The sequence below is a fragment of the Pseudophryne corroboree genome, chromosome 10 (assembly GCF_028390025.1).
Source record: "Pseudophryne corroboree isolate aPseCor3 chromosome 10, aPseCor3.hap2, whole genome shotgun sequence".
NCBI lineage: Eukaryota > Metazoa > Chordata > Amphibia > Anura > Myobatrachidae > Pseudophryne > Pseudophryne corroboree.
This window is the reverse complement of record NC_086453.1, coordinates 302,094,713-302,120,461: the sequence shown is the minus strand read 5'-3', so window position 1 is coordinate 302,120,461 and position 25,749 is coordinate 302,094,713. Positions and strand designations below refer to the sequence as shown.

Genomic DNA, 25,749 nt, shown 5'->3' with positions numbered 1-25,749 from the left:
ACAGCAAATCATTATCACCGCATATGGCGGAAATATGTTGCATGGTGTGAGGCCGAAAGGGCCCCAACAGAGGAATTTCAACTAGGTCGATTTCTGCATTTCCTGCAAGCAGGAGTGAATATGGGCCTAAAATTAGGTTCCATTAAGGTACAGATCTCGGCTCTGTCGATTTTCTTTCAAAAAGAACTAGCTTCAGTACCTGAAGTTCAGACATTTGTAAAAGGAGTGCTGCATATTCAGCCCCCATTTGTGCCTCCTGTGGCACCTTGGGATCTCAACGTGGTGTTGAGTTTTCTTAAAATCACATTGGTTTGAGCCACTAAAGACCGTGGATCTGAAATATCTCACGTGGAAAGTGGTCATGTTATTGGCCTTGGCTTCGGCCAGGCGAGTATCAGAATTGGCGGCTTTATCATGTAAAAGCCCTTATCTGATTTTCCATATGGATAGGGCAGAATTGAGGACTCGTCCCCAGTTTCTCCCTAAGGTGGTGTCAGCGTTTCACCTGAACCAGCCTATTGTGGTGCCTGCGGCTACTAAGGACTTGGAGGACTCCAAGTTGCTAGACGTTGTCAGGGCCCTGAAAATATATGTTTCCAGGACAGCGGGAGTCAGAAAATCTGACTCGCTGTTTATTTTATATGCACCCAACAAGCTGGGTGCTCCTGCTTCTAAGCAGACTATTGCTCGTTGGATTTGTAGTACAATTCAGCTTGCACATTCTGTGGCAGGCCTGCCACAGCTAAAATCTGTCAATGCCCATTCCACAAGGAAGGTGGGCTCATCTTGGGCGGCTGCCCGAGGGGTCTCGGCTTTACAACTTTGCCGAGCTGCTACTTGGTCAGGGGCAAACACGTTTGCAAAATTCTACAAATTTGATACCCTGGCTAAGGAGGACCTGGGGTTCTCTCATTCGGTGTTGCAGAGTCATCCGCACTCTCCCGCCCGTTTGGGAGCTTTGGTATAATCCCCATGGTCCTTTCGGAGTTCCCAGCTTCCACTAGGACGTCAGAGAAAATAAGAATTTACTCACCGGTAATTCTATTTCTCGTAGTCCGTAGTGGATGCTGGGCGCCCATCCCAAGTGCGGTTTATCTGCAATACTTGTACATAGTTATTGTTAATTACATCGGGTTATTGTTGAGCCATCTGTTGAGAGGCTCAATTGTTTCATACTGTTAACTGGGTATAATATCACGAGTTATACGGTGTGATTGGTGTGGCTGGTATGAGTCTTACCCGGGATTCAAAATCCTTCCTTATTGTGTACGCTCGTCCGGGCACAGTGTCCTAACTGAGGCTTGGAGGAGGGTCATAGTGGGAGGAGCCAGTGCACACCAGGTAGTCATAAATCTTTCTAGAGTGCCCAGCCTCCTTCGGAGCCCGCTATTCCCCATGGTCCTTTCGGAGTTCCCAGCATCCACTACGGACTACGAGAAATAGAATTACCGGTGAGTAAATTCTTATTTTTCCACACCATTAGGCGCTATATTCACTCCAACGCTCAGCAATAGGTTTGTGCGAAGAATCCATTCGCACGGGCGATCGCAAGGAGATTGACAGGAAGAAGGCGTTTGTGGGTGGCAACTGACCGTTTTCAGGGAGTGGTTGGAAAATCGCAGGCGTATCCATGCGTTTGCAGGGAGGGTTCCTGACGTCAGTTCCGGTCCCGGACAGGCTGATGTGATCGCAGCGGCTGAGTAAGTCCTGGGCCGCGCAGAGACTGCACAAGATCTGTTTGTACAACTCTGCTACACATGCATTCGCACACTTGCACAGCTAAAATACACTCCCCTATGGGCAGCGACTATCTGATCGCAGCACTGCAAAAAAACCCTAGCGAGCGATCAGGTCTGAATTAGGCCCATATTACTACCACTTGTGTGTCTCACTAACACACATCTTATTGTGAAAAGCTGCCACTCAGTTATAGTTGAGGGTTGTATTAAGATTTGTGTTGCTATTACTGGTTTAAAACATGTAGTTCACTTACCTTGGCGCCTATTTCTCCCTTTATTTTATATAAATACATATAATATATATATATATATATATATATAATAAAAGCTAATACTGAGTCATACGGAACAGACTGTGTGAGTCAGCGCTCCTGGCATTATGTGCAGACACATGGTAAATGCTATTTCTGGTTAGCAACAGTCCTCTGCAGATTTTTGTTTTCCAAATACAGAGAATCAGCGTCGCTGATCAAGAGGACACCATGATAATTAAATAGCAAATAACAGCACATTGCATATATAGTGTTCTGTACATTACATAACAATGCCTCTGGAAGTGCTTTGATGTACAGTAGCCTATTTATTATTGATGAAGTAAGGAGTCTATTTACCATTGAAAAAATAATGACTGTTCCTGTAGGACTTTCTGAACTTTTAGTATCAAGGCGATGTATTACCGAGGTAAGTATCGCTATCTCCTGCATTACTTAAGTACCTGCACGCTAAAACCTCTTGTAGCCCAATTTACCAAGCTCCAAATAGTATAGCTTTTCAAGGATTGGCACAGATAGCTAATTTACAGAGAGGGATCTTCAGATCCCTCCCAAGTACCCTATACTTGCACACACACGGCTCAATGGCCATGTATCCAAAATGATAGGGAAAGCTGCCACTTATTCACTCTTCACTGTGATGGGCTGAGCCACTGTCACTTCATTTGTTATCGCTGTGATATGCGGTGAGTAAGAAATGATACTTTACGGGTCCCCAATGTTACCCATGATAAATAGCTCCCTACAGTACAGTATGTGTAAAGAATAGGAGTTCCAGAGATGGTAGTGCCCCAGTGGGATGTGGACGGGAGTAGCTAGAAACGGAAGGTAACTACCCTTCAAAGATTACAATGTGGTTACATACAGGCTACACCTGGTTTTGGGGTTCCTGTGTGTGTATGGAATAATTCAAATGATAGGTGCCTGATTATATTTATCTGATATTCATTGTAGTATATATTATTATTATCAGTTATTTATATAGCGCACACATATTCCGCAGTGCTGTACAGAGAATATTTGTCCATTCACCATTCATCAGTCCCTGCCCCAGTGGAGCTTACAATCTATATTCCCTACAACATGTACACATACACACATTCACGCTAGGGTTAATTTTGTTGGGATCCAATTAACCTACCAGTATATTTTTGGATTGTCGGAGGAGCACCCGGAGGAAACCCACGCAAGTACGGGGAGAATATACAAACTGCACACAGTCAGAGCCATAGCGGCAATCGAACCCATGGGCTCGATGTTGTGAGGCTGTACTGCTAACCATTACACCATTCATACTGCCCTATATATATATATATATATATATATATATAAAATATATATAGATATATATAGATAGATAGATATAAATATATACTGTATATGAAATTACTGCTAATAATGGAAATGATAAACATGTTTAATTCCCTAGTAGAGTAGACTGATTACCAGCAGGAAAATACATACACACAGATAATGACTGTACAATAGAAAATGTTAGCAACTATACAAACCAAGTTAATCTATTTGCAATGGGGCAGGTGTGTGACAGATTACTGGGAGGTACCTGCCAACCACAGCAGTGTTGGTGCATAGAGCAGTACTGGAAGCCTTCTAGGATGGTATCATACTAGTATTTTACACAAGTCATTTGCCAGGTCGCTAGCCATTGTGCAGAGATTAGTTTTCCATTCTCTTCCCCTACTCCCTCCTGATGCCTCCCATATCCCCGTCATTCCCTCTATCCTCACATTTCCCTCATGTTCTTGCAATTTCCATTTGTCTCCCCCATGTTTTTCCCCCTTATCTCCAGTCTCATCATATACTTCCCCCTCTCCTCCCTTCTCACCATGTTGTTCCCCCTTCCTCTCATATCAACATGTTCTTCCCCCTTAACATGCGCTTCCCCTTTTCCTCCCATCTCACCAGGTTCTCCCACCTTTCCTCCAGTCTCACCATGTTCTTCCCACTTTCCTCCCATATCACCATGTTCTTCGCACTTTCCTCCCATCTCACCATGGGGCAGATGTATTAAGCCTGGATAAGTAATAAAGCAGTGATAAAGTAGTGATAAGTGAAAGATGATAACGCTCCAGCGAATCATTACGGGTTTGAAAAATGGCAGTTTTGAGCTGATTGGCTGGTGCGTTATCACCTTGCACTTATCACTTCTTTATCACTTCTCCAGGCTTAATACATCTGCCCCCATGTTCTTTCTGTTTTCCTTCCATCTCACAGTGTTCTTCTCCTTTTCCTACCTTCTCACCCTGTTTTTACTTCTTTTCTCGTATTTTCCCTTGTTCCTCCCTATTTATATACATATATAATTTAAAGAGTATAGTATCACTAATAAAACGTACTCATCTATCAAACCATAGATAACATATCTGTTTGCTGAAGTTGGGAGAAAAAGAGTGAAAAGCAAAAACAGACTATAATCACCATGATCACCTTGTTCTTCCCCATTTCCTCCAGTCTCACCATGTACTTCCACCATGCCTCCCATCTTTCTGTCTTCATTCTGAACATCTCAGACACGTATTTGTAAATCCACCCCCCACCCCACCAATTCTTCCTTTATGACATCACCCTATACTACCACCAGGTATATTCTAGGCACAAACTGACAAGAACATGTGCTAATTTTATTTCACGTTCTCCTCTTTATAACACAACCTCATTATAGCGCTGTGCTTGTATTGGCTTATGGTGGTCATTCCGAGTTGTTCGCTCGCTAGCTGCTTTTAGCAGCATCGCAAACGCTAGGCCCCCGCCCTCTGGGAGTGTATCTTAGCTTAGCAGAATAACGAACGAAAGATTAGCAGAATTGCTACTAAATAATTCTTTGCAGTTTCTGAGTAGCTCCAGACCTACTCCTAGATTGCGAACACCTCAGTCTGTTTAGTTCCTGGTTTGACGTCACAAACACGCCCTGCGTTCGGCCAGCCACTCCCCCGTTTCTCCAGCCACTCCTGCGTTTTTACCTGGCACGCCTGCGGTTTTTAGCACACTCCCTGAAAACGTCCAGTTTCCGCCCAGAAACACCCACTTCCTGTCAATCACATTACGATCACTCGAGCGTTGAAAAAACGTTGCTCGAGCTTGTGTAAATCTACAAAGTTTTGAGTTAGATTACTAAGCGCATGCGCACTGCGTGCCATGCACATGCGCATTTTCCACCTAATCGCTCCGATGCGAAAAACGGCAACGAGCGAACAACTCAGAATGACCACCTATGTTCTAATCCAGCAGTATAAACTTAGCTCTAAAAATTGGAAGATGGAAATAGTGACAAGATCAGTCTTACCTTCCGGTCTGAGTTCCCATTGCAACAATTGGGGCGTGAACAGGAGAAAAGACGAGCTCTTGTAGATGCTCCGCAGTGGCCACCTCCTGATTACTGTCACCCATATCTGCCTCAAGGTGCGTTATTCCACTCACACCTGGGAATTCCTGTAGAATACAAATGGCAGAAACATTGTTTTGTGTGCCGCATTCTGCTCAGCTATATACAGTATGCAACAGATCAGACATATGGCCTAATTCAGCATGGAACGCTGCTGCGGCAGCGTTCCATGCTGATGCCCTGTGAGGTGTGCGCACGCGCAGAAGCCACACTGCGCGTGCGCACCCAGTGAGAGGCAACGGCATATCACATGTGCGAACATCAGGCAGAGGTGTTCGCAGGGCGAGAGGGGGCGTCACATCTGCATTTTGTGGGTGGCGTTGGGGAGGGCGTAGTCCGGACAACGCAGGTGAGTCCGGACCATCTGCGTGGCACGGTGGCTGCATGACGTCACACGCGCCCGCTGTAAACAAAAAGATGGTGGGTTGGTGTCTGCCTTTGCAGCTAGGCTGCGTAGGCAGAAGGCTACCCTAAGCATCGCCGTTGTGCGATGCGCTCGCATGTTTGCACGGGAGGAGTACCCAGCATGTGGGGCAGACTTGCCCTGTGCCCTGTGCTTGGTGTCCCCCCACATGTCAGTGTAATGGGTTGTAGATGTGCTCTACAAACCATGCAGAATTGGGTGTAGTATGTTGGGTCGATTAGACTTAGGTCGACAGTGTCTAGGTCGACCACTATTCGTCGACAGTAAGTAGGTCGACAGTAAGTGTGGTCGACCTAAAGACCAGATCCACTGAATTAGGCTCATAGAACCCGAATGCTTCTAACACATCAGTATCCGTATACAGATCCCCCCAGCTGTCCTAGTTGGTTGAATTCGGTAATATATAGGCTGTCAATGTAGGGACTAGAAGGAGCAGAACAGCAGCAGAACACTGTGCAAGGAGAAATCAGCCTGGCTGATGTATTCATCACAGATTGTAGGTGTGTAAAATGTTTAGGGGAACATAAGTGAGGAGACTAGTCTGCAATAAAGTGGGGTTACACTGGAAAGATTTTAGAGGACTATCCAGCTGGCCAATTGCCAGGACAAATAGGCTGTGAGTCCTACCAACAGCAGCTCTGCACTATAGATAGGCAGTGAGAGGTTGCTGTGCAGACCAGCCACTGGTGCACGCAGCAGTGAAGGGGTGAAGAAACCACCAGAGTACTTGGAGGAAACCCAACGCAAGCATGATGAGAACATACAAACTCCACAAAGCAAGTGTTAGGCCACTAGTGGTTCTGGAAGTATAACATTCAACATACACTTCCAGTTAAAAGCTGACCAGATATGATGGGTAGTTCCACAGCTACCAGAAAGACACGGGCGTTACCTCTGCCACAGAGTAATACAATAACATAAGATTACATGTAATACAGTAACTCTGTTCTGCATAGGGAATACAAAGTCAAACAGGAAAGGACAGTGAAATGTCAAAGTGTAATCTATTCAAATGTTCCAGGTCTCTTATTACAAGAACCATGTCAAGTCATTGAAAAAGAAAATGCTTTCACGCATCGGGGAACAATAGAAATGAAGACTACAAAACAGAGGTACCTGAAGCTACATGAAGCATTATGTAAATGGTATGTAAATAAGCGTCTCGGCTAGTGCTGCGGGGTGTAACTTTTGACACATCCAAATTCTAGTGGAATATTATTTACATGCGGAATGTTAAAGTCAGACAGATGATCAAGAACTGAGGTAATGAATCACAGGCTGAACTTTCTAGCAGTCATTTCTCATAGAGGTGATTTTGGTTCTCATTAGTCTGCTGGCTGGAGAACAGAAAAGCTAGAGTGACAAGGAACAGGTCACAAAGTGAAAATATCCCATTCTGTCAATGTGACAATAGTCCTAAAGAAATAAATATCCTATATGAAAGTATACATTTGTAATATTCATGTCTCATTACACGGGATCAGTGTGAAATACCTACAATCAAAATCCCGACGGTCAAAATCCTGACAAGGTCAAAATACAGACATTTAATATATCGACAAGGTCAAAATAGCGACATTTAAAATGACGACAGGTCAAAAAGTCGACAAGAAATTGTCATTATTTTTTGGTGTGTATGTCGACATACACACGGTATAAGTGTACCGCGTCCCCTCGCATCGGGCACGGTGCCTCACTGCACTCGGCACACATTTTATTCCCCCTCCAGGTCCACTGGGATGGTAAAGTATGAACAAGTCGGTTTCAATGAAAAAAATCGTGAAAAACTCATGTCGACTTTTTAAATGTCGTATTATGACCTTGTCGGTATTTTAAATGTCAGTATTTTTACTATGTTGGGATTTTGACTGTCGGTCAATGGTTGTCAGTATTTTGATCGTCTGGATTTTTAATGTAGGTAAAGTGACCGCATCCCCATTACACAGAACAAACAGCGGTGGTCCTGAAGATACTGCTGCTCGAGATAGTCCTGACATCCTCGTAGCTCAGGTCACCCAACCCCATCATCCTGCTGAGCCTAGAGCTTTATCTACTGTATCTGCACTGGTTTCCTCTTATCAGTATTCTCAATGCCTTTACCTGACAGCACCATAATCAGGTATTCTAGGGGCTCAAAAAAACACCACTTTCACTCTAGTTTTGTGGCCGTCCTGGGTAACCTGAAGATTTCTCAGATGGCCGATTGATCAAGCATGTGATCTGATGACTGCGTCTTGGAACGCAGCAATGGTACACAGAAGCTTGGAGGAGGCGTCTGTTTACATAATAATAATAATAATAATAATAATAATAATTGTATTTACTGTATATAGCGCTCTTTCTCCAATAAGACTCAAGGAGTGGTATTCAATTGATTATCACGCCCAATCTCCCGTCTACAGTGACAACAGATCGAAGGGGCTATATTCAATTGTGTCACTTTATTGCGCCCATAGAGGTCGGGTTTAGCTGCGTAAAGCAGCTCAACTCAACCAAAGTCTGGGCGCGATCGCGAAAAATGCTGTTGGGCGCCCAAACGGGTCACTTTTCACGCATTTCAGCTTGCCATTCTAGAGTGGGGGCCTCTCGCACTGTGCAGGGCAGCGAGTTCCATAAAGTCGGAGCCACAAGGCTTAAAGCTCGACCCCCAGATGAATTGAGGGAGATTCTAGGTACTGCTAATAGTTCTTCATCTACAGATCACGGTAATTGAGCGGGGCAGTATGGAATCAGAAGCTACTTCAGGTACCTTGGGACCTGGTCAAGTAAGGCTTTGAAAGTCAGCAAGCCAATGTTGAAGATGATCCGCCATCTTACAGGCAGCCAGTGAGGGAGTAGAGAATGGGTGTTATGTGAACGGAATGGGGCAGGTAGTTGTGTTTGGTACCAGCTGCAAGTGGTGCAATTCTTTTGATGGGAGACCAAGGTAGAGGGCATTGCAGTAGTCTAATCGAGATGATACACATGCATGTATGAGTTTTGGCAGATCTTCTGAGGAAATGAGTGAAAGAATGAGGATTTCATTGTCGCTGATATCTGATGTTTAAGTATAAAGCCACCATCCATGACAACGCCTAGATTCTGTGTTTTGTCATTCTGAAGCCCCAAGTGTAAGTCCAGCTGGTTGGCCATGCTGCAGTCTTGTCCTTTGATGTTGAGGTCCTATCATAAGAACCTCTATTTATCAGGGTTCAGTCGCAGACAACTGGCATTCATCCACTCCTGGAGCTCAGCTAGACAGCCATTGAGGGTTGTTATTGGGTTCTCAGTACCCCAGAGCAGGGGTGTATCTTCCTATTGGCCAGGATGGCACTTGCCAGGGGCGCCGGCCAAAGGGGGAAGGTGCGCGCCGCCCGGCAGTGCCACATGCGCCAGGGTGTAGAATGACATAGTAGTTCTCACTGAGTACATCTCTTAGCAGTGCTCATCCACTGCCGGACTCTCAGAAGCGTATTGCACTCTGACACTCTTTGTGACTACAGTCACAATGATGGTGAATATAGCCGGGGAGCGGGGCACTTCCAGGTATGGGGAGGGGCGAGGCACCTCCTCTTCCTCATCCGCTCCCATTCTCATTGGTCCCACGCGGCCTGTCACCAAACACCAGCCACTACAATCAGTACAGCGTGAGCATACCTGTACATTTTCTGCGGTACCGTAGCTGCACTGCATGGTCTATCCTGGCAGTCTGGATCACAGCTTACAAAGAGCTCTGTATGGAGAGGTATCTAGACCAGTGACTGCCTGTCCAGCTGTGTTGAGACTACAAGTCCCAGCACACCTTGTCAACTGGATTTTCTGGGAAATGTAGTGCCACCACACCTAGAGAGGAGTTTTTAACTGTATGTATGTGTGCATATATCCCCTCGATGTCCCTGTCTGCACCCTCCCTGTAATTCCCCCTCAGTGTCCCTGCCCGCACCATCCCTGTAACTGCCGCCTCAGTGACCCTGCCAATACACTCCTGTAATTCCCTCTCAGTGTCCCTGCCTGCAGTGTTCCTGCCCACACCCCTCCCATAATTCCCCCTCAGTATCCCTGCCCGCACCCTCCCCGTAATTCCCTCTCAGTGTCCCTACCCGCACCCTCCCCGTAATTCCCTCTCAGTATCCCTGCCCGTACCCTCTCTGTAATTCCCTCTCAGTGTCCCTGCCTGCACACTCCTCGTAATTCTCTCTGTGTCCCTGCCCGCACCTTAACTGTAATTCCCCCCCAGTGTCCCTGTCCGCACCCTCCTCCTAATTTCCTCTCAGTCTCCCTGCCTGCACCCTCCCAATAATTCCATCTCAGTGTCCCTGCCCGCACCCTCCTCGTAATTCCTCCTCAGTGTCCCTGCCTGCACCCTCCCTGTAATTCTCCCTCAGTGTTCCTAACCTCAGCCTCCCTGTGACTCCCCCCTAAGTGTCCCTGCCCGCACACTCCTGTAATTCCCTCTCAGTGTCTCTTCCCGCACCCTCCCTGTAATTGCACCTCAGTGTCCTTGACATCAGCCTCCCTTTAGCCCCTCCCTCTCATTTTCCCTACCCGAACCCTCCCTGTAATCCCCCCTTAGTGTCCCTGATCTCAGCCTCCCTGTCACTCCCCCCTCAGTGTCCCTGCCCACACCTATCCTGTAATTCAACCTCAGTGTCCCTGCCCATACCCTCCCCGTAATTCCCCCTCAGTGTCCCTATCCGCACACTCCTGTAATTCCCCCCTCAGTGTCCCTGCCCACACCCTCCCTGTAATTGCCCCTCAGTGTCCCTGATCTCAGCCTCCCTGTAAGCCCTCCACCTCATTGTCCCTACCACATAGGCAAACACAGGGGGGGTTTCCTGTTGCCTGGAACCCCCCTCCACCCCCCCTCTCTCCTCTTGGCAAGTGGCTCAAATTTTGAAAACAATAGCAACGGTATATAATACGATAACCAGAGCTACCACCACACAATGCAGTTTAAGGGACAGAGCACAGCTGCTGCACATGCCCAGTGGTAGAATCTTCTTCTACCAAGTTTGCTGTGTGGATCCTCAATCAGTACACTGGACAGGAGAGTAGCTACCAGGAAGAAAAGACAGGAGCCTTACCATGAGGTGGGAGAATGTGTGCTTAAAAAGTGCAGTACTGGTTCTATTATGTTTGTAATATTTATTTATTTATTTATTATGGTATGTTTAATCTTTTTCCTGACCACTTATTTATATTATTTAAATGTGTGATACAGCCTATACTATAGACCATCTATAGTGTTAAATATTAATACTGTATTCCATGCAGTGTACATTAATGTCCAGGGTCTTTACTAGGTTCTTCTACCGCTCCCCCAGACTCCCACAATTGCTCCAACATTCTGCAGAGTGGGAGATTGTGTACTGCATTTGGAAACCCCCCTCTAGAAATCCTGCGTTTGCCACTGTACCCGCACCCTCCCTGTAATTCTCCCTCAGTGTCCCTGACCTCAGCCTATCTGTAACTCCCCCCTCTGTGTCTCTGGGTGGGGGGTGCCAGTTCCTTACTTTGCCAGGCGCGCTCAGACCCCTAGATACACCTCTGCCCCAGAGCAAAGGAGCAAGTTGTGTATCATCTACAAAGCAGTGGTAGACCATACCATTTCACCCAGTGGTAGCATGTATACTGCAAAAATCATGGGTGATTGTATAGAACCTTGTGGGACACCGCATGACAGTGGCACTGGTGATGATGAGTATACACAAAACACCTCCTGTAGCATAAGTGTATTTACACTCAGCAGCTGCTGAAATTGGGACAATGGAGGTACCGTATGATTATGTAGAGTGCAGATCTAGGAAGAAGTAAAGTTTTCAGGACCATGGCCCTCATTCCGAGTCGTTCGCTCTGTAATTTTCATCGCATCGCAGTGAAATTCCGCTTAGTACGCATGCGCAATAATCGCACTGCGACTGCGCCAAGTAATTTTACCATGAAGATAGTATTTTTACTCACGGCTTTTTCTTCGCTCCGGCGATCGTAGTGTGATTGACAGGAAATGGGTGTTACTGGGCGGAAACACAGCGTTTTAGGGGCGTGTGGATAAAAACGCTACCGTTTCCGGAAAAAACGCAGGAGTGGCCGGAGAAACGGGGGAGTGTCTGGGCGAACGCTGGGTGTGTTTATGACGTCAAACCAGGAACGACAAGCACTGAACTGATCGCAGATACCGAGTAAGTCTGAAGCTACTCTGAAACTGCTAAGTAGTTTGTAATCGCAATATTGCGAATACATCGGTCGCAATTTTAAGAAGCTAAGATACACTCCCAGTAGGCGTAGGCTTAGCGTGAGCAACTCTGCTAAATTCGCCTTGCGAGCGATCAACTCGGAATGAGGGCCCATGTGCACACTACTGTTGTATATCTCTAAAATTGTACAATGGCCATCAGCTTGGACAGGAGCCCGCATGGAATCATCTCCATGGGGATACACTGGCACAGGCTTTGAGCAAGATGAATGCAGGGAGCTGCTGAGGCATGGCTAACTGGGACTTGGGACCTCTAACCTATCTAAAGGGGATCCGGTCTGAAGATCGACAGTGTCTAGGTCGACAATGTTTAGGTCGACCATTATAGGTCGAAGTCACTAGGTCGACATGGATGGAAGGTCGACAGGGTTTCTAGGTCGACATGTGCTAGGTCGACAGGTCTAAAGGTCGACATGAGTTTTAAAAAAATAATAATCTTTTTTTGAATTTTTTCATACTTAACGATCCACGTGGACTACGATTGGAACGGTAAAGTGTGCCGAGCGAAGCGGTAGCGGAGCGAAGGCACCATGCCCGAAGCATGGTGAGCGAAGCGAGCCATGCGAGGGGAAGTGGTGCACTAATTTGGGATCCCGTGACTGTCGACCTATAGTGGTCGACCTAAACATTGTCGACCTAGACACTGTCGATTTGATGAACCACACCCATCTAAAGGCCCATACACAATTGTGAGCTGAAAGCAGCTCGCTTTTGGCATTTTGAGCTGCTTTTAGCTCAAAACCGCCCAGTGTGTACGCCCCGGCGATGAGCGCTAATGCGCACTCCCGCTTCATCGCCGGCGACCGCCGTTCATCTGCTGGTATCACCAGTAGATGAACGGCTTTCCATAGCGTCCTGCTATGGAAAGCCGTTCACCCCCGCTGACATCACTAGGCAGGGGGGAAAAGCACTCAATATGTATGCACTGAGCGATTTTCAGCCCAGCGATGTCAGCCATCATCGCTGTGCATACACGCTGGGCTAAAACGCCCTGTGTGTATGCACCTTAAGAGAAACATGTATATACAATTAGAGATGATTATTTTATTTATGCTTTATCTAACATTTCATTTATGCGCAACCTTTGCACTGAACCATAACCATCAATCAGCATTGCTTTTATCTATTTGCCACAAGGCATACAATGAGAGCCAATGGCTGATTGGCTGTGGATTAGTTATAACCTTCCGTGAGGCTGCCGGTTGACCATACATCTCTGACAGAACCCGTTCTGACCATCTCTCTCTCTCTGCTCATTACCACGGCCAGCACTATAATCACCAGCTGTTAGAGCAGAGAGTCTCCACTAATTGTGGCTGTGACGTTACTTTTTTAAAAATAATATTTGATTCAACTATTTTTTTAAGTGGCTTGTTATATAATTTGGCACCTGTACTGATTTTGGGCAGCGTTATAAAGACTGCAATAACTAAATCTGTACAGTCATTATGGGGATAAATACCTGTCTCTAGGCATTCCCGGTAACTTTTGTTTGCTGTAGTAACAAGAATAAACATTGCACTTCATTGACTCTATTGCAGGACTATTTCATGGGAATCCTCTGCTGTTTAAACACATCACGTAAACCTTACCTCACTCAAGTGACATGCTACTAGACACCTGAAATCAACCGTAAAATAGGCACTATCGGGATGCTTCACAAGTGCAATCAGCTGTGAAGCCTCCATAGATTTTCACTTCTTTCACTTACTTACAAATTTTGAAACTGCATTCCCCCAAAAAATCATTTGAATTCCAGCTTAAAATAAATATTTGACTTGACACATTTTAATAATAATATGGTAAATTGGGATGTCAAGCTAAAACATAAATATTTAACATGCAATACCGGAAAATCACTTCACCTAAGAACAAGAGAGCCAACTGTCCAGTACATTGTATGCTAATCATAGTATACCACCGGGCCAATCATATAAAGCCCAATGTCCAGCACATATATGCGGGTGTAGTATGGTATGCCGGGGGGCGGGCTCCCGGCGACCAGCATACCGGCGCCGGGAGCCCAACCGCCGGCATACCGACAGCGTGGCGAGCGCAAATGAGCCCCTTGCGGGCTCGCTGCGCTCGCCATGCTGCGGGCAAGGTGGCTGCTACGCCCGCCACGCTATTTTATTCTCCCTCCAGGGGGGTGGTGGACCCCCACGAGGGAGAAAAAGTGTCAGTATGTCGACTGTTGGGATTCCGGCGCCGGTGTACTGTGCGCCGGGATCCCGACAGTCGGCATACTGAAGACCACCCCATATATGCCATGTCTATCACCTACTGTCAGAGAAGTTCATAATCAACATGACAGTATAACAGCCAGAAGCTGAAATATACAGTTACATGGCAGCAGAAAGCACCAGGTTGGTATACAGAACCGCATGGCAACATGTCTCATCACACACATCATACATAGCATCATTGTAGTACAGTATATGATGGAAATTCAGTGTGTTCAGGTGTTGATATTGCAGAGTTACATACAGTAGGCACACATCAGCGGATGACTCAAACTGTCAAACTACGAGCAGTGCAGTTACTTATTTAGTGGTGTTAGTTTATTAATAGATAGCAGAAACAGCCGTACTCACTGTTATGTGTACACTGGAATGAAGCCTGAGCAGGGTGGGGTTTCATACAGCTCACCAGCTGGTGAGTTTATGCTGCAAACTAATAGTGGTGCAGGGATGCTGGAACAGCTTTATAGCAGGTATTAACCAGGTCTTTCATAGGTGCTAAGCAGAAGACTTCTGTCTCCCACCATGTCACTCTACAGTTTCATACAGTAAAGAACAAGATGGCCCCTGCGCAGGGGCGCTTTAAGAGAGGAGGAGGCCTGTGAGCAGCATCCTCTGTCTAGGTCCCCACCTCTCTGCCAGCTGCGCTGTAGAGTCTGAGCAGTAGAGGGCTCAAACTCTAAGGCGCATGTACAGATCTCCGGAAAAATGGTGTGGTGGCCATTTTGCCAGTGATTTCTCTATGCGCAAAAACACTTTGAAAATGTCCGCTGTGTGATTTTCATGGTGACTGCAACAGCGCTGCTGCTATCGGCGCGGGACTCCGCAGAGGTAAGTATTCAAGAAATGTGCACCTATGATAAATACGTCAGTGCCCCTGCAAATGCTCAGTAGAGATTTTGGTGGCCATCTTCAGATAGGACATGAAGCCTCCCTGGAGATAAGGAAGACTGGAGTCTACTTAGTAGCTTACTCCTCTTGCTACAATACATACAAATCCATGTCAGTATATACAGTAATATATGAACATGGGCCTAATTCCGAGATGTACTATATGCATTTGCAGATGCAAACTGGTATATTTCAAAATGTTGCAGCCGCCAGGAGTTGTATAGAGATGTCCATATTCATAATATCTGAACCCTCTGCTTGTGTGTATAGATGCAACTATCAGATGCACATCAGGCAAACATCAACCATCTAAGCAGGTGCATAGCCGGAACTTTGCAGGCCCCATAGCAATATTTTGAAGGGGTCCCTGTCTCAATGCTACTAGGAAGACACCTCTTCGCAGCAGTTGTTAATGCCCCATAGTAGTTTCCTAGTTCACATTATGTCACGCTGTAGGGCTGCCAGTACTCACTATGCAATACACTACCCCCAATTCATATTATGACATAGTGTGCCCCAGGTCATATTCTGCTACACTATAGTGCCTCCACTTCATGTTGTGCCACACTATAGTGCCTCCATTTCATGTTATGCCCCACTATAGTGCCTCCATTTCATGTTATGCCACACTATAGTGCCTCCACTTCCTTTTATGCCACACTATAGTGCCTCCATTTCCTATTATGCCACACTATAGTGCCTCCACTTCCTGTTATGCCACACTATAGTGCCTCCATTTCATGTTATGCCACACTATAGTGCCTCCACTTCCATTTATGCCACACTATAGTGCCTCCATTTCCTATTATGCCACACTATAGTGCCTCCACTTCCTGTTATGCCACACTATAGTGCCTCCATTTCATGTTATGCCCCACTATAGTGCCTCCATTTCATGTTATGCCACACTATAGTGCCTCCACTTCCTTTTATGCCACACTATAGTGCCTCCATTTCCTATTATGCCACACTATAGTGCCTCCACTTCCTGTTATGCCACACTATAGTGCCTCCACTTCCTGTTATGCCACACTATAGTGCCTCCACTTCCTGTTATGCCACACTATAGTGCCTCCACTTCATATTGGCATTTTCTGTGTCGACCATTTGCATATTGACCTTTTCACCCAGTCGACCTTTTAACCCTGTCGACCTAAGTCCATTACGTCCATTTAACTGTTGACCTTTTGACCCTGTTGACCCACTGACTGTTGATCATCTGGTGTTGACAAATGGGGGCTGGCACTAAGAGATAGAGGGTGCTCCTACAATTTGGTCAGTTAACCTTCAGTGTATCATAATTCTGGTTCACTATGGAGTGTCACTACACAACATGCAGCAGATGTGTCCAAAAGATCTTGGGGCTAATTCAGACCTGATCGTAGATGTGCTAAATCTAGCACATCTACGATCAGCCACACTGATATGCGGGGGGACGCCCAGCACAGGGCTAGTCTGCCCTGCATGTCAGTCCCTGCCCCGTCGCACCAGTACAAAAGCATCGCACAGCGGTGATGCTTTTGTACTGGAAGAGTAGCTCCCAGCCAGCGCAGCTCCTGCACGCTGGCAGGGAGCTACTCGTCGCTGCTCGGGTCACAGCGACTGCGTTGCCCGGAAGGCACCTCCTAAATGGCGGCCAAACGCCGCCGGCCTGCCCCCTCCCACCCAGCGACCGCATCTGCCTGTCAAGCAGTGTCAAGCAGGCAGAGGCGATCGCAGGCCTGAGACATCCGGCGACTGTCTGGCATGCGCTGGCGCACTGCGGCGCCGGCACATGCGTAGTTCAGACCTGATTGCTGCTGTGTGAAAATGCACAGCAGCAATCAGGTCTGAATTAGCCTCCTGAAGAGGAGCTGCTCATTACAATGACTATATGGTAGCAATACATAAATGAAATAATGAATAAGCCTATCCACACTAACATGTTTGCATACTGTTTTTGAGGGGCGGTCTTCAGTTTGCTGGCGGCCGGGCTCCCGACGACCAGCATACTGGCGCCGGAATCCCGACCGCCAGCATACTGACAGCTTTACTCCCTCTTGGGGGTCCACGACCCCCCTGGAGGGAGAAAAGATAGCATGGCGGGCGTAGCGCGCCATCGTGCCTGCAGCATGGCGAGCGTAACGAGCCCGCAAGGGGCTCATTTGGGCTCGCCCAGCGGTCGGGATTCCGGCGCCAATATGCTGGCCGCTGGGAGCCCGACCGCCGGCATAACATCCTACACCCGATTTTGAGCACCTTCATACTACATTGCCCACATACAGCATCTGTGATAAACATCGCTGTATAGCCACATAAAAGTTGCATATATAAAGTTTAGAAACTGGATTTAAAAATAAAAAAGTAAACATTATTATCCTAGCCTCTACTTCTGGCAATATGTGAATGCTATGACTGGCTATGTGTCATGCTAGCTACACCCACTTCAGAACTGCCCGGCCTCGGACAAACATCCCTTATGGAGTATTTGGTGACATTGTCCTGACCACCCACTTAGTCTCCGGTGCATCTGTATGTACCAAGTTTTGAAAAATGATCATTATGGGTATTCTAAGCCCAAACAGAAATCCTTCAATAACAAGATGTCAATGGACTGTTAGCACAAAGGTACCTAATCACCGTCTATAAATGGAGGCAGATGCCTTTTGATTACAGAAGTTTATTTACAGTCAATGTCAAAGAGAGAGCAAACTAGACATTCTCTTTCCGCATGTGAAAACAACTTTCAATCAATTATTTATGTTGGAAAAGCAATCTTCGAAAGCACATGGCATTAAAAATGAGTTTGTTTTAAATAGCTAATTGCTTTCTAGGGAGCCATCTTATTAGAATTACCTAACTAATTAAACTAACTAAATATTGTGCCATTATAGGCACTTCATGGGATGCTAACCACATACAATTATAGTAAACTAATCTGTTTTTATTTGTGCTGCATAATCCCTTTAAAATGTATACAAGGCACATGCAGCTGTTTGGCACAAAGACACAAGAACAAAAGTATATCCGACCACAGACACGCAGAGGATGATGTGCATTTCTGTACTTCGCAGGTTTGTTAGAGACCCAGATTAAATCATTTTCTTTATTGTATTGAGAGCTCTGAGAGGTTAGTACAATGCAACATGGTAGCTGCTACTTTATTGGTGCAAGTCACAGCCAATGACGAGTGGAAGGGTGTTACCAAACTGGCCAGACCCTGGCTCGCCAGTGGTAGAGGACTGGAGCAGTATGTAGCCTACGCTGGCTGGGAAGTGTCTGACGAGAAAAATTGTGTGGGGATAGCAATTGTTCTGCTATCAGCCCACAGCAAAGACTGTGGTGGCTACAGGTTTGATAAGTACCAGAATCCAAGGGTCTTTATTACCAGTCCTGAGAAAAGGAAAACGCTCTGAATCCTGACCCAACCTCCTGTATATAACAAGAACCACTGTAGTCATCTGAAGATACAAGTATTTCAAAAATTCATAAAACTGCTGACACCCTTTTAGTGCACCCCATCCATCAGGGCAAGACCCTTGTGACAATAACCTGAAAGGGCAGGTTAATATTCTGAAGGGGTCTATTTATCAACAGTTGAAGTTGACAAGTGTGGGGTTGATTTAGAACTGAAGTCAGTTTGCGGAGTATATAGGCTAGTCAGCGAGAGCATATTGACGGAACTGAGGAATATGCAAAGTTGTGTGTACACATAATTTACACCTGTTTTCAAGCACATAAGCCAAGGACAGGGTCAGTGTAAAAGTGCACTGAAAATTATTAAAATGAAACCAAGTCTAGAGATAGGATCAACCACTGAGGTGCACAATAAACTGGCTACGGTGTGGATCTACGTATTTAATTCCATGTGCGCAATGTGGGAGCAATTGCGGCTGACATGTGTTCAACCTTGGCCCATATGAAACTCCTAAGACGTACATCCAAATTATCTCGATTTTGGCGGGACAGTCCCGCTTTTCAGCACTGTGCCACCATCCCACCCACGGCCCACAGTGCCGGGAAGGGGAGAGAGTTCTGCTTAGCAGTGCAAGTGGTGAACAGATGCCTCTCGTGCGCCGTCTATTTAGTTGAGAGTGGAACTGGGGCATGGCCAGCAGCTAACAGTGGGAGGGGAGGTGTGGCTCATGGGTGCCCATTTTTTGGACACCCGCACTTTGAGCGCACACAGGAGAACCGATCTGTTCCAGTTTGTTGGGAGGTATGCCTACGATGCTTGGTGAACTATAAGCATATAATACAAACATATTTTGTTATGATGAGGAGACATTCACTTCTGTTGTGTATTAGTAAGGTTTACATTTCAAGACAGCTGCAAGCAACGTAAAGCACGTTGGTAAATACATTTCTTACACATTTTATCATAAAGATTTCTCAACCTTTCAAATATGCTCTGAGTGACTGATGGCTGCATTTACCTAATATATATGTTCATTACTTCCAGAAAGATCTCCCACTTTTAAAAAGCAACAATAATGCAGCAGTAAAGCAGATGTACTACATGCATCTACCACAAACAAAAATAAGATTTTACTTACCGATAAATCTATTTCTCGTAGTCCGTAGTGGATGCTGGGACTCCGTAAGGACCATGGGGGATAGCGGCTCCGCAGGAGACAGGGCACAAGAATAAAAGCTTTAGGATCAGGTGGTGTGCACTGGCTCCTCCCCCTATGACCCTCCTCCAAGCCTCAGTTAGGATACTGTGCCCGGACGAGCGTACATAATCAGGAAGGATATTGAATCCCGGGTAAGACTCATACCAGCCACACCAATCACACCGTACAACTTGTGATCTGAACCCAGTTAACAGTATGATAACAACGAAGGAGCCTCTGAAAAGATGGCTCACAACAACAATAACCCGATTTAGTTAACAATAACTATGTACAAGTATTGCAGACAATCCGCACTTGGGATGGGCGCCCAGCATCCACTACGGACTACGAGAAATAGATTTATCGGTAAGTAAAATCTTATTTTCTCTGACGTCCTAGTGGATGCTGGGACTCCGTAAGGACCATGGGGATTATACCAAAGCTCCCAAACGGGCGGGAGAGTGCGGATGACTCTGCAGCACCGAATGAGAGAACTCCAGGTCCTCCTCAGCCAGGGTATCAAATTTGTAGAATTTAGCAAACGTGTTTGCCCCTGACCAAGTAGCTGCTCGGCAAAGTTGTAAAGCCGAGACCCCTCGGGCAGCCGCCCAAGATGAGCCCACTTTCCTTGTGGAATGGGCTTTTACAGATTTTGGCTGTGGCAGGCCTGCCACAGAATGTGCAAGCTGAATTGTACTACAAATCCAACGAGCAATAGTCTGCTTAGAAGCAGGAGCACCCAGCTTGTTGGGTGCATACAGGATAAACAGCGAGTCAGACTTTCTGACTCCAGCCGTCCTGGAAACATATATTTTCAGGGCCCTGACAACGTCAAGTAACTTGGAGTCCTCCAAGTCCCTAGTAGCCGCAGGCACCACAATAGGTTGGTTCATGTGAAAAGCAGAAACCACCTTAGGGAGAAATTGAGGACGAGTCCTCAATTCTGCCCTGTCAGAATGAAAAATTAAGTAAGGGCTTTTATATGATAAAGCCGCCAATTCTGACACACGCCTGGCTGAAGCCAGGGCTAACAGCATCGTCACCTTCCATGTGAGATATTTTAAGTCCACAGTGGTGAGTGGTTCAAACCAATGTGACTTAAGGAACCTCAAAACAACATTGAGATCCCAAGGTGCCACTGGAGGCACAAAAGGAGGTTGTATATGCAGTACCCCTTTTACAAATGTCTGAACTTCAGGTACTGAAGCCAGTTCTTTCTGGAAGAAAATCGACAGGGCCGAAATTTGAACCTTAATGGACCCTAATTTTAGGCCCATAGACAGTCCTGTTTGCAGGAAATGGAGGAAACGACCCAGTTGAAATTCCTCTGTAGGGGCCTTCTTGGCCTCACACCACGCAACATATTTTCGCCAAATGCGGTGATAATGTTTTGCGGTTACATCCTTCCTGGCTTTGACCAGGGTAGGGATGACTTCATCTGGAATGCCTTTTTCCTTCAGGATCCGGCGTTCAACCGCCATGCCGTCAAACGCAGCCGCGGTAAGTCTTGGAACAGACAAGGCCCCTGCTGGAGCAGGTCCTTTCTTAGAGGTAGAGGCCACGGGTCTTCCGTGAGCATCTCTTGAAGTTCCGGGTACCAAGTCCTTCTTGGCCAATCCGGAACCACGAGTATCGTTCTTACTCCTCTCCTTCTTATGATTCTCAGTACTTTTGGTATGAGAGGCAGAGGAGGGAACACATACACTGACTGGTACACCCACGGTGTCACCAGAGCGTCCACCGCTATTGCCTGAGGGTCCCTTGACCTGGCGCAATATCTGTCTAGTTTTTTGTTTAGACGTGACGCCATCATGTCCACCTTTGGTTTTTCCCAACGGTTTACAATCAGGTGGAAGACTTCTGGGTGAAGTCCCCACTCTCCCGGGTGAAGGTCGTGTCTGCTGAGGAAGTCTGCTTCCCAGTTGTCCACTCCCGGAATGAACACTGCTGACAGAGCTATCACATGATTTTCCGCCCAGCGAAGAATCCTTGCAGCTTCTGCCATTGCCCTCCTGCTTCTCGTGCCGCCCTGTCTGTTTACGTGGGCGACTGACGTGATGTTGTCCGATTGGATCAATACCGCCTGACCCTGAAGCAGGGGTTTCGCTTGACTTAGGGCATTGTAAATGGCCCTTAGTTCCAGAATGTTTATATGAAGAGATGTTTCCATGCTTGACCACAAGCCCTGGAAATTTTTTCCCTGTGTGACTGCCCCCCAGCCTCTCAGGCTGGCGTCCGTGGTCACCAGGACCCAATCCTGAATGCCAAATCTGCGGCCCTCTAGTAGATGAGCACTCTGCAGCCACCACAGAAGAGACACCCTTGTCCTTGTCGACAGGGTTATCCGCTGATGCATCTGAAGATGCGATCCGGACCATTTGTCCAGTAGATCCCACTGAAACGTTCTTGCATGGAATCTTCCGAATGGAATTGCTTCGTAAGAAGCCACCATTTTTCCCAGGACCCTCGTGCACTGATGCACTGACACCTGGCCTGGTTTTAGGAGGTTCCTGACTAGCTCGGATAACTCCCTGGCCTTCTCCTCCGGGAGAAACACCTTTTTCTGGACTGTGTCCAGAATCATTCCTAGGAACAGTAGACGTGTCGTTGGAATCAGCTGCGATTTTGGAATATTTAGGATCCACCCGTGCTGACGTAACACTACCTGAGATAGTGCTACTCCGACTTCTAACTGTTCCCTGGACCTTGCCCTTATCAGGAGATCGTCCAAGTAAGGGATAATTAAGATGCCTTTTCTTCGAAGAAGAATCATCATTTCGGCCATTACCTTGGTAAAGACCCGAGGTGCCGTGGACAACCCAAACGGCAGCGTCTGAAACTGATAATGACAGTTTTGTACTACAAACCTGAGGTACCCTTGGTGAGACGGGTAGATTGGGACGTGGAGATAAGCATCCTTGATGTCCAGAGACACCATATAGTCCCCTTCTTCCAGGTTTGCTATCACCGCTCTGAGTGATTCCATCTTGAATTTGAACCTCTTTATGTAAGTGTTCAGGGATTTCAGATTTAAAATTGGTCTCACCGAGCCGTCCGGCTTCGGTACCACAAACAGCGTGGAATAATACCCCTTTCCCTGTTGTAGGAGGGGTACCTTGATTATCACCTGCTGGGAATACAGCTTGTGAATGGCTTCCAAAACTGCCTCCCTGTCGGAGGGAGACTTTGGTAGAGCAGACTTCAGGAACCGGCGAGGGGGAAACGCCTCGAATTCCAGTTTGTACCCCTGCGATACCACCTGTAGAATCCAGGGGTCCACTTGCGAGTGAGCCCACTGCGCGTTGAAATTCTTGAGACGGGCCCCCACCATGTCTGAGTCTGCTTGTAAAGCCCCAGCGTCATGCTGAAGACTTGGCAGAAGCAGGGGAGGGCTTCTGCTCCTGGGAAGCGGCTGCATGGTGCAGTCTTTTTCCCCTTCCTCTGCCCCGGGGCAGGAAGGAATGGCCTTTAGCTCGCTTGTACTTATGGGAACGAAAGGACTGGGTTTGAAAAGACGGTGTCTTTTTCTGCTGATGTGAAGTGACCTGGGGTAAAAAGGTGGATTTTCCAGCCGTTGCCGTGGCCACCAGGTCCGATAGACCAGCCCCAAATAACTCCTCCCCTTTATACGGCAATACTTCCATATGTCGTTTGGAATCCGCATCTCCTGACCACTGTCGCGTCCATAACGCTCTTCTGGCAGAAATGGACATAGCACTTACTCTTGATGCCAGGGTGCAAATATCCCTCTGTGCATCACGCATATATAGTAATGCATCCTTCAAATGCTCTATAGTTAACAGTATATTGTCCCAATCCAGGGTATCAATATTTTCAGTCAGGGAATCCGACCACGCGACGCCAGCACTGCACATCCAGGCTGAAGCGATTGCTGGTCGCAGTATAATACCAGTATGTGTGTATATACTTTTAAGAATATTTTCCAGCCTTCTATCTGCTGGTTCTTTGAGGGTGGCCGTATCAGGAGACGGTAATGCTACTTGTTTTGATAAACGTGTGAGCGCCTTATCTACCCTAGGGGGTGTTTCCCAACGTGTCCTAACCTCTAACGGGAAAGGATATAGTGCCAATAATTTTTTAGAAATTAGCAGTTTTTTGTCGGGGGAAACCCACGCTTTATCACACACCTCATTTAACTCATCTGACTCAGGGAAAACTATTGGTAGTTTTTTCACACCCCACATAATACCCTTCTTTGTGGTACTTGTAGTGTCAGAAATGTTCAATGCTTCCTTCATTGCCGTGATCATGTAACGTGTGGCCCTACTGGACATTACGTTTGTCTCCTCACCGTCGACACTAGACTCAGTATCTGTGTCTGGGTCTGTGTCGACCCACTGAGGTAACGGGCGTTTTAGGGCCCCTGACGGTGTCTGAGACGCCTGGACAGGCACTAATTGATTTGCCGGCTGTCTCATGTCATCAACCGTTCTTTGCAAAGTGCTGACATTATCACTTAATTCTTTAAATACGATCATCCAGTCAGGTGTCGACTCCCTAGGAGGTGACATCACTAACCCAGGCAATTGCTCCGCCTCCACATCATTTTCCTCCTCATACATGTCGACACACACGTACCGACACACAGCACACACACCGGGAATGCTCTGATAGAGGACAGGACCCCACAAGCCCTTTGGAGAGACAGAGGGAGAGTCTGCCAGCACACACCAAGTGCTATATATATATACAGGGATAACCTTATATAAGTGTTATTCCCTTATAGCTGCTGTATAGTTTTTAGCTGCCAATAGTGCCCCCCCTTCTCTTTTTTACCCTGATTCAGTAGCAAGTCTGCAGGGGAGAGTCAGGGAGCCGTCCTTCCAGCGGAGCTGTGAGGGAAAATGGCGCTTGTGTGCTGAGGAGATAGGCTCCGCCCCTTCACGACGTCCTTATCTCCCGCTTTTTCTGTAAAAAATGACAGGGGTTAAAATACATCCATATAGCCCAAGAGCTATATGTGATGTATTCTTTAGCCAACCTAAGGTATTATCTGTTATATTGCGTCTCAGGGCGCTCCCCCCCAGCGCCCTGCACCCTCAGTGACCGGAGTGTGAAGTGTGCTGAGAGCAATGGCGCACAGCTGCGGTGCTGTGCGCTACCTTAGTCTGAAGACAGGATCGTCTTCTGCCGCCGATTTCACCGGACCTCTTCGCTCTTCTGGCTCTGTAAGGGGGCCGGCGGCGCGGCTCCGGGACCCATCCAGGCTGAACCTGTGATCGTCCCTCTGGAGCTAATGTCCAGTAGCCTAAGAAACCCGATCCACTCTGCACGCAGGTGAGTCCGTTTCTTCTCCCCTTAGTCCCACGATGCAGTGAGCCTGTTGCCAGCAGGACTCACTGAAAATAAAAAAACCTAAAATATACTTTTATTCTAAGCAGCTCAGGAGAGCCACCTAGCCTGCACCCTTCTCGTTCGGGCACAAAAATCTAACTGAGGCTTGGAGGAGGGTCATAGGGGGAGGAGCCAGTGCACACCACCTGATCCTAAAGCTTTTATTCTTGTGCCCTGTCTCCTGCGGAGCCGCTATCCCCCATGGTCCTTACGGAGTCCCAGCATCCACTAGGACGTCAGAGAAATGAAATAATCTTTTAAAACAGTCTATAGGACATGAAACACTGGACTACGGGGTTATTAGTAATGTAATGAGGTATGGATTCTCTGACTGTTACAGTTCAGCGTAAATTGTATAACATATGGCTGCGGTCATTCTATTGACCCCTGAACCAACTTATTTTTATTATTCTTTCTTTGTGTGTACTTCCAATCAACCTCAATTTTGGGGTTATTTCTTTCCCATTGTGATACAGTTAAGTTCTGCTATGCCGTGCAGAACATTAGATGAGGTTAAACTTCTATCACGTCCTATACTGTATATAAACCACTTTCTTCTGTGCCGGCAATGTGTTCTAATGCAATTCCATTAAGCCCA

At 46.9% G+C, this 25,749-nt stretch overlaps 1 protein-coding gene and 1 long non-coding RNA gene across 7 annotated transcripts in view; one reads left to right on the top strand and one right to left on the bottom strand.

Moving 5' to 3' along the window:
* Nucleotides 1-25,749, bottom strand: part of NPHP4 (nephrocystin 4) — a 720,559-nt gene that overhangs the window by 191,005 nt on the left and 503,805 nt on the right. For all 5 annotated transcript variants that reach the window (XM_063943436.1, XM_063943435.1, XM_063943440.1 and 2 more), the window contains one exon: nucleotides 5,316-5,461. In XM_063943436.1, the coding sequence (XP_063799506.1) occupies nucleotides 5,316-5,461 (146 nt within the window). The remainder of the gene's footprint in view (nucleotides 1-5,315; nucleotides 5,462-25,749) is intronic.
* Nucleotides 1-25,749, top strand: part of LOC134966581 (uncharacterized) — a 289,870-nt gene that overhangs the window by 207,099 nt on the left and 57,022 nt on the right. The gene's annotated exons all lie outside the window — the stretch shown is intronic.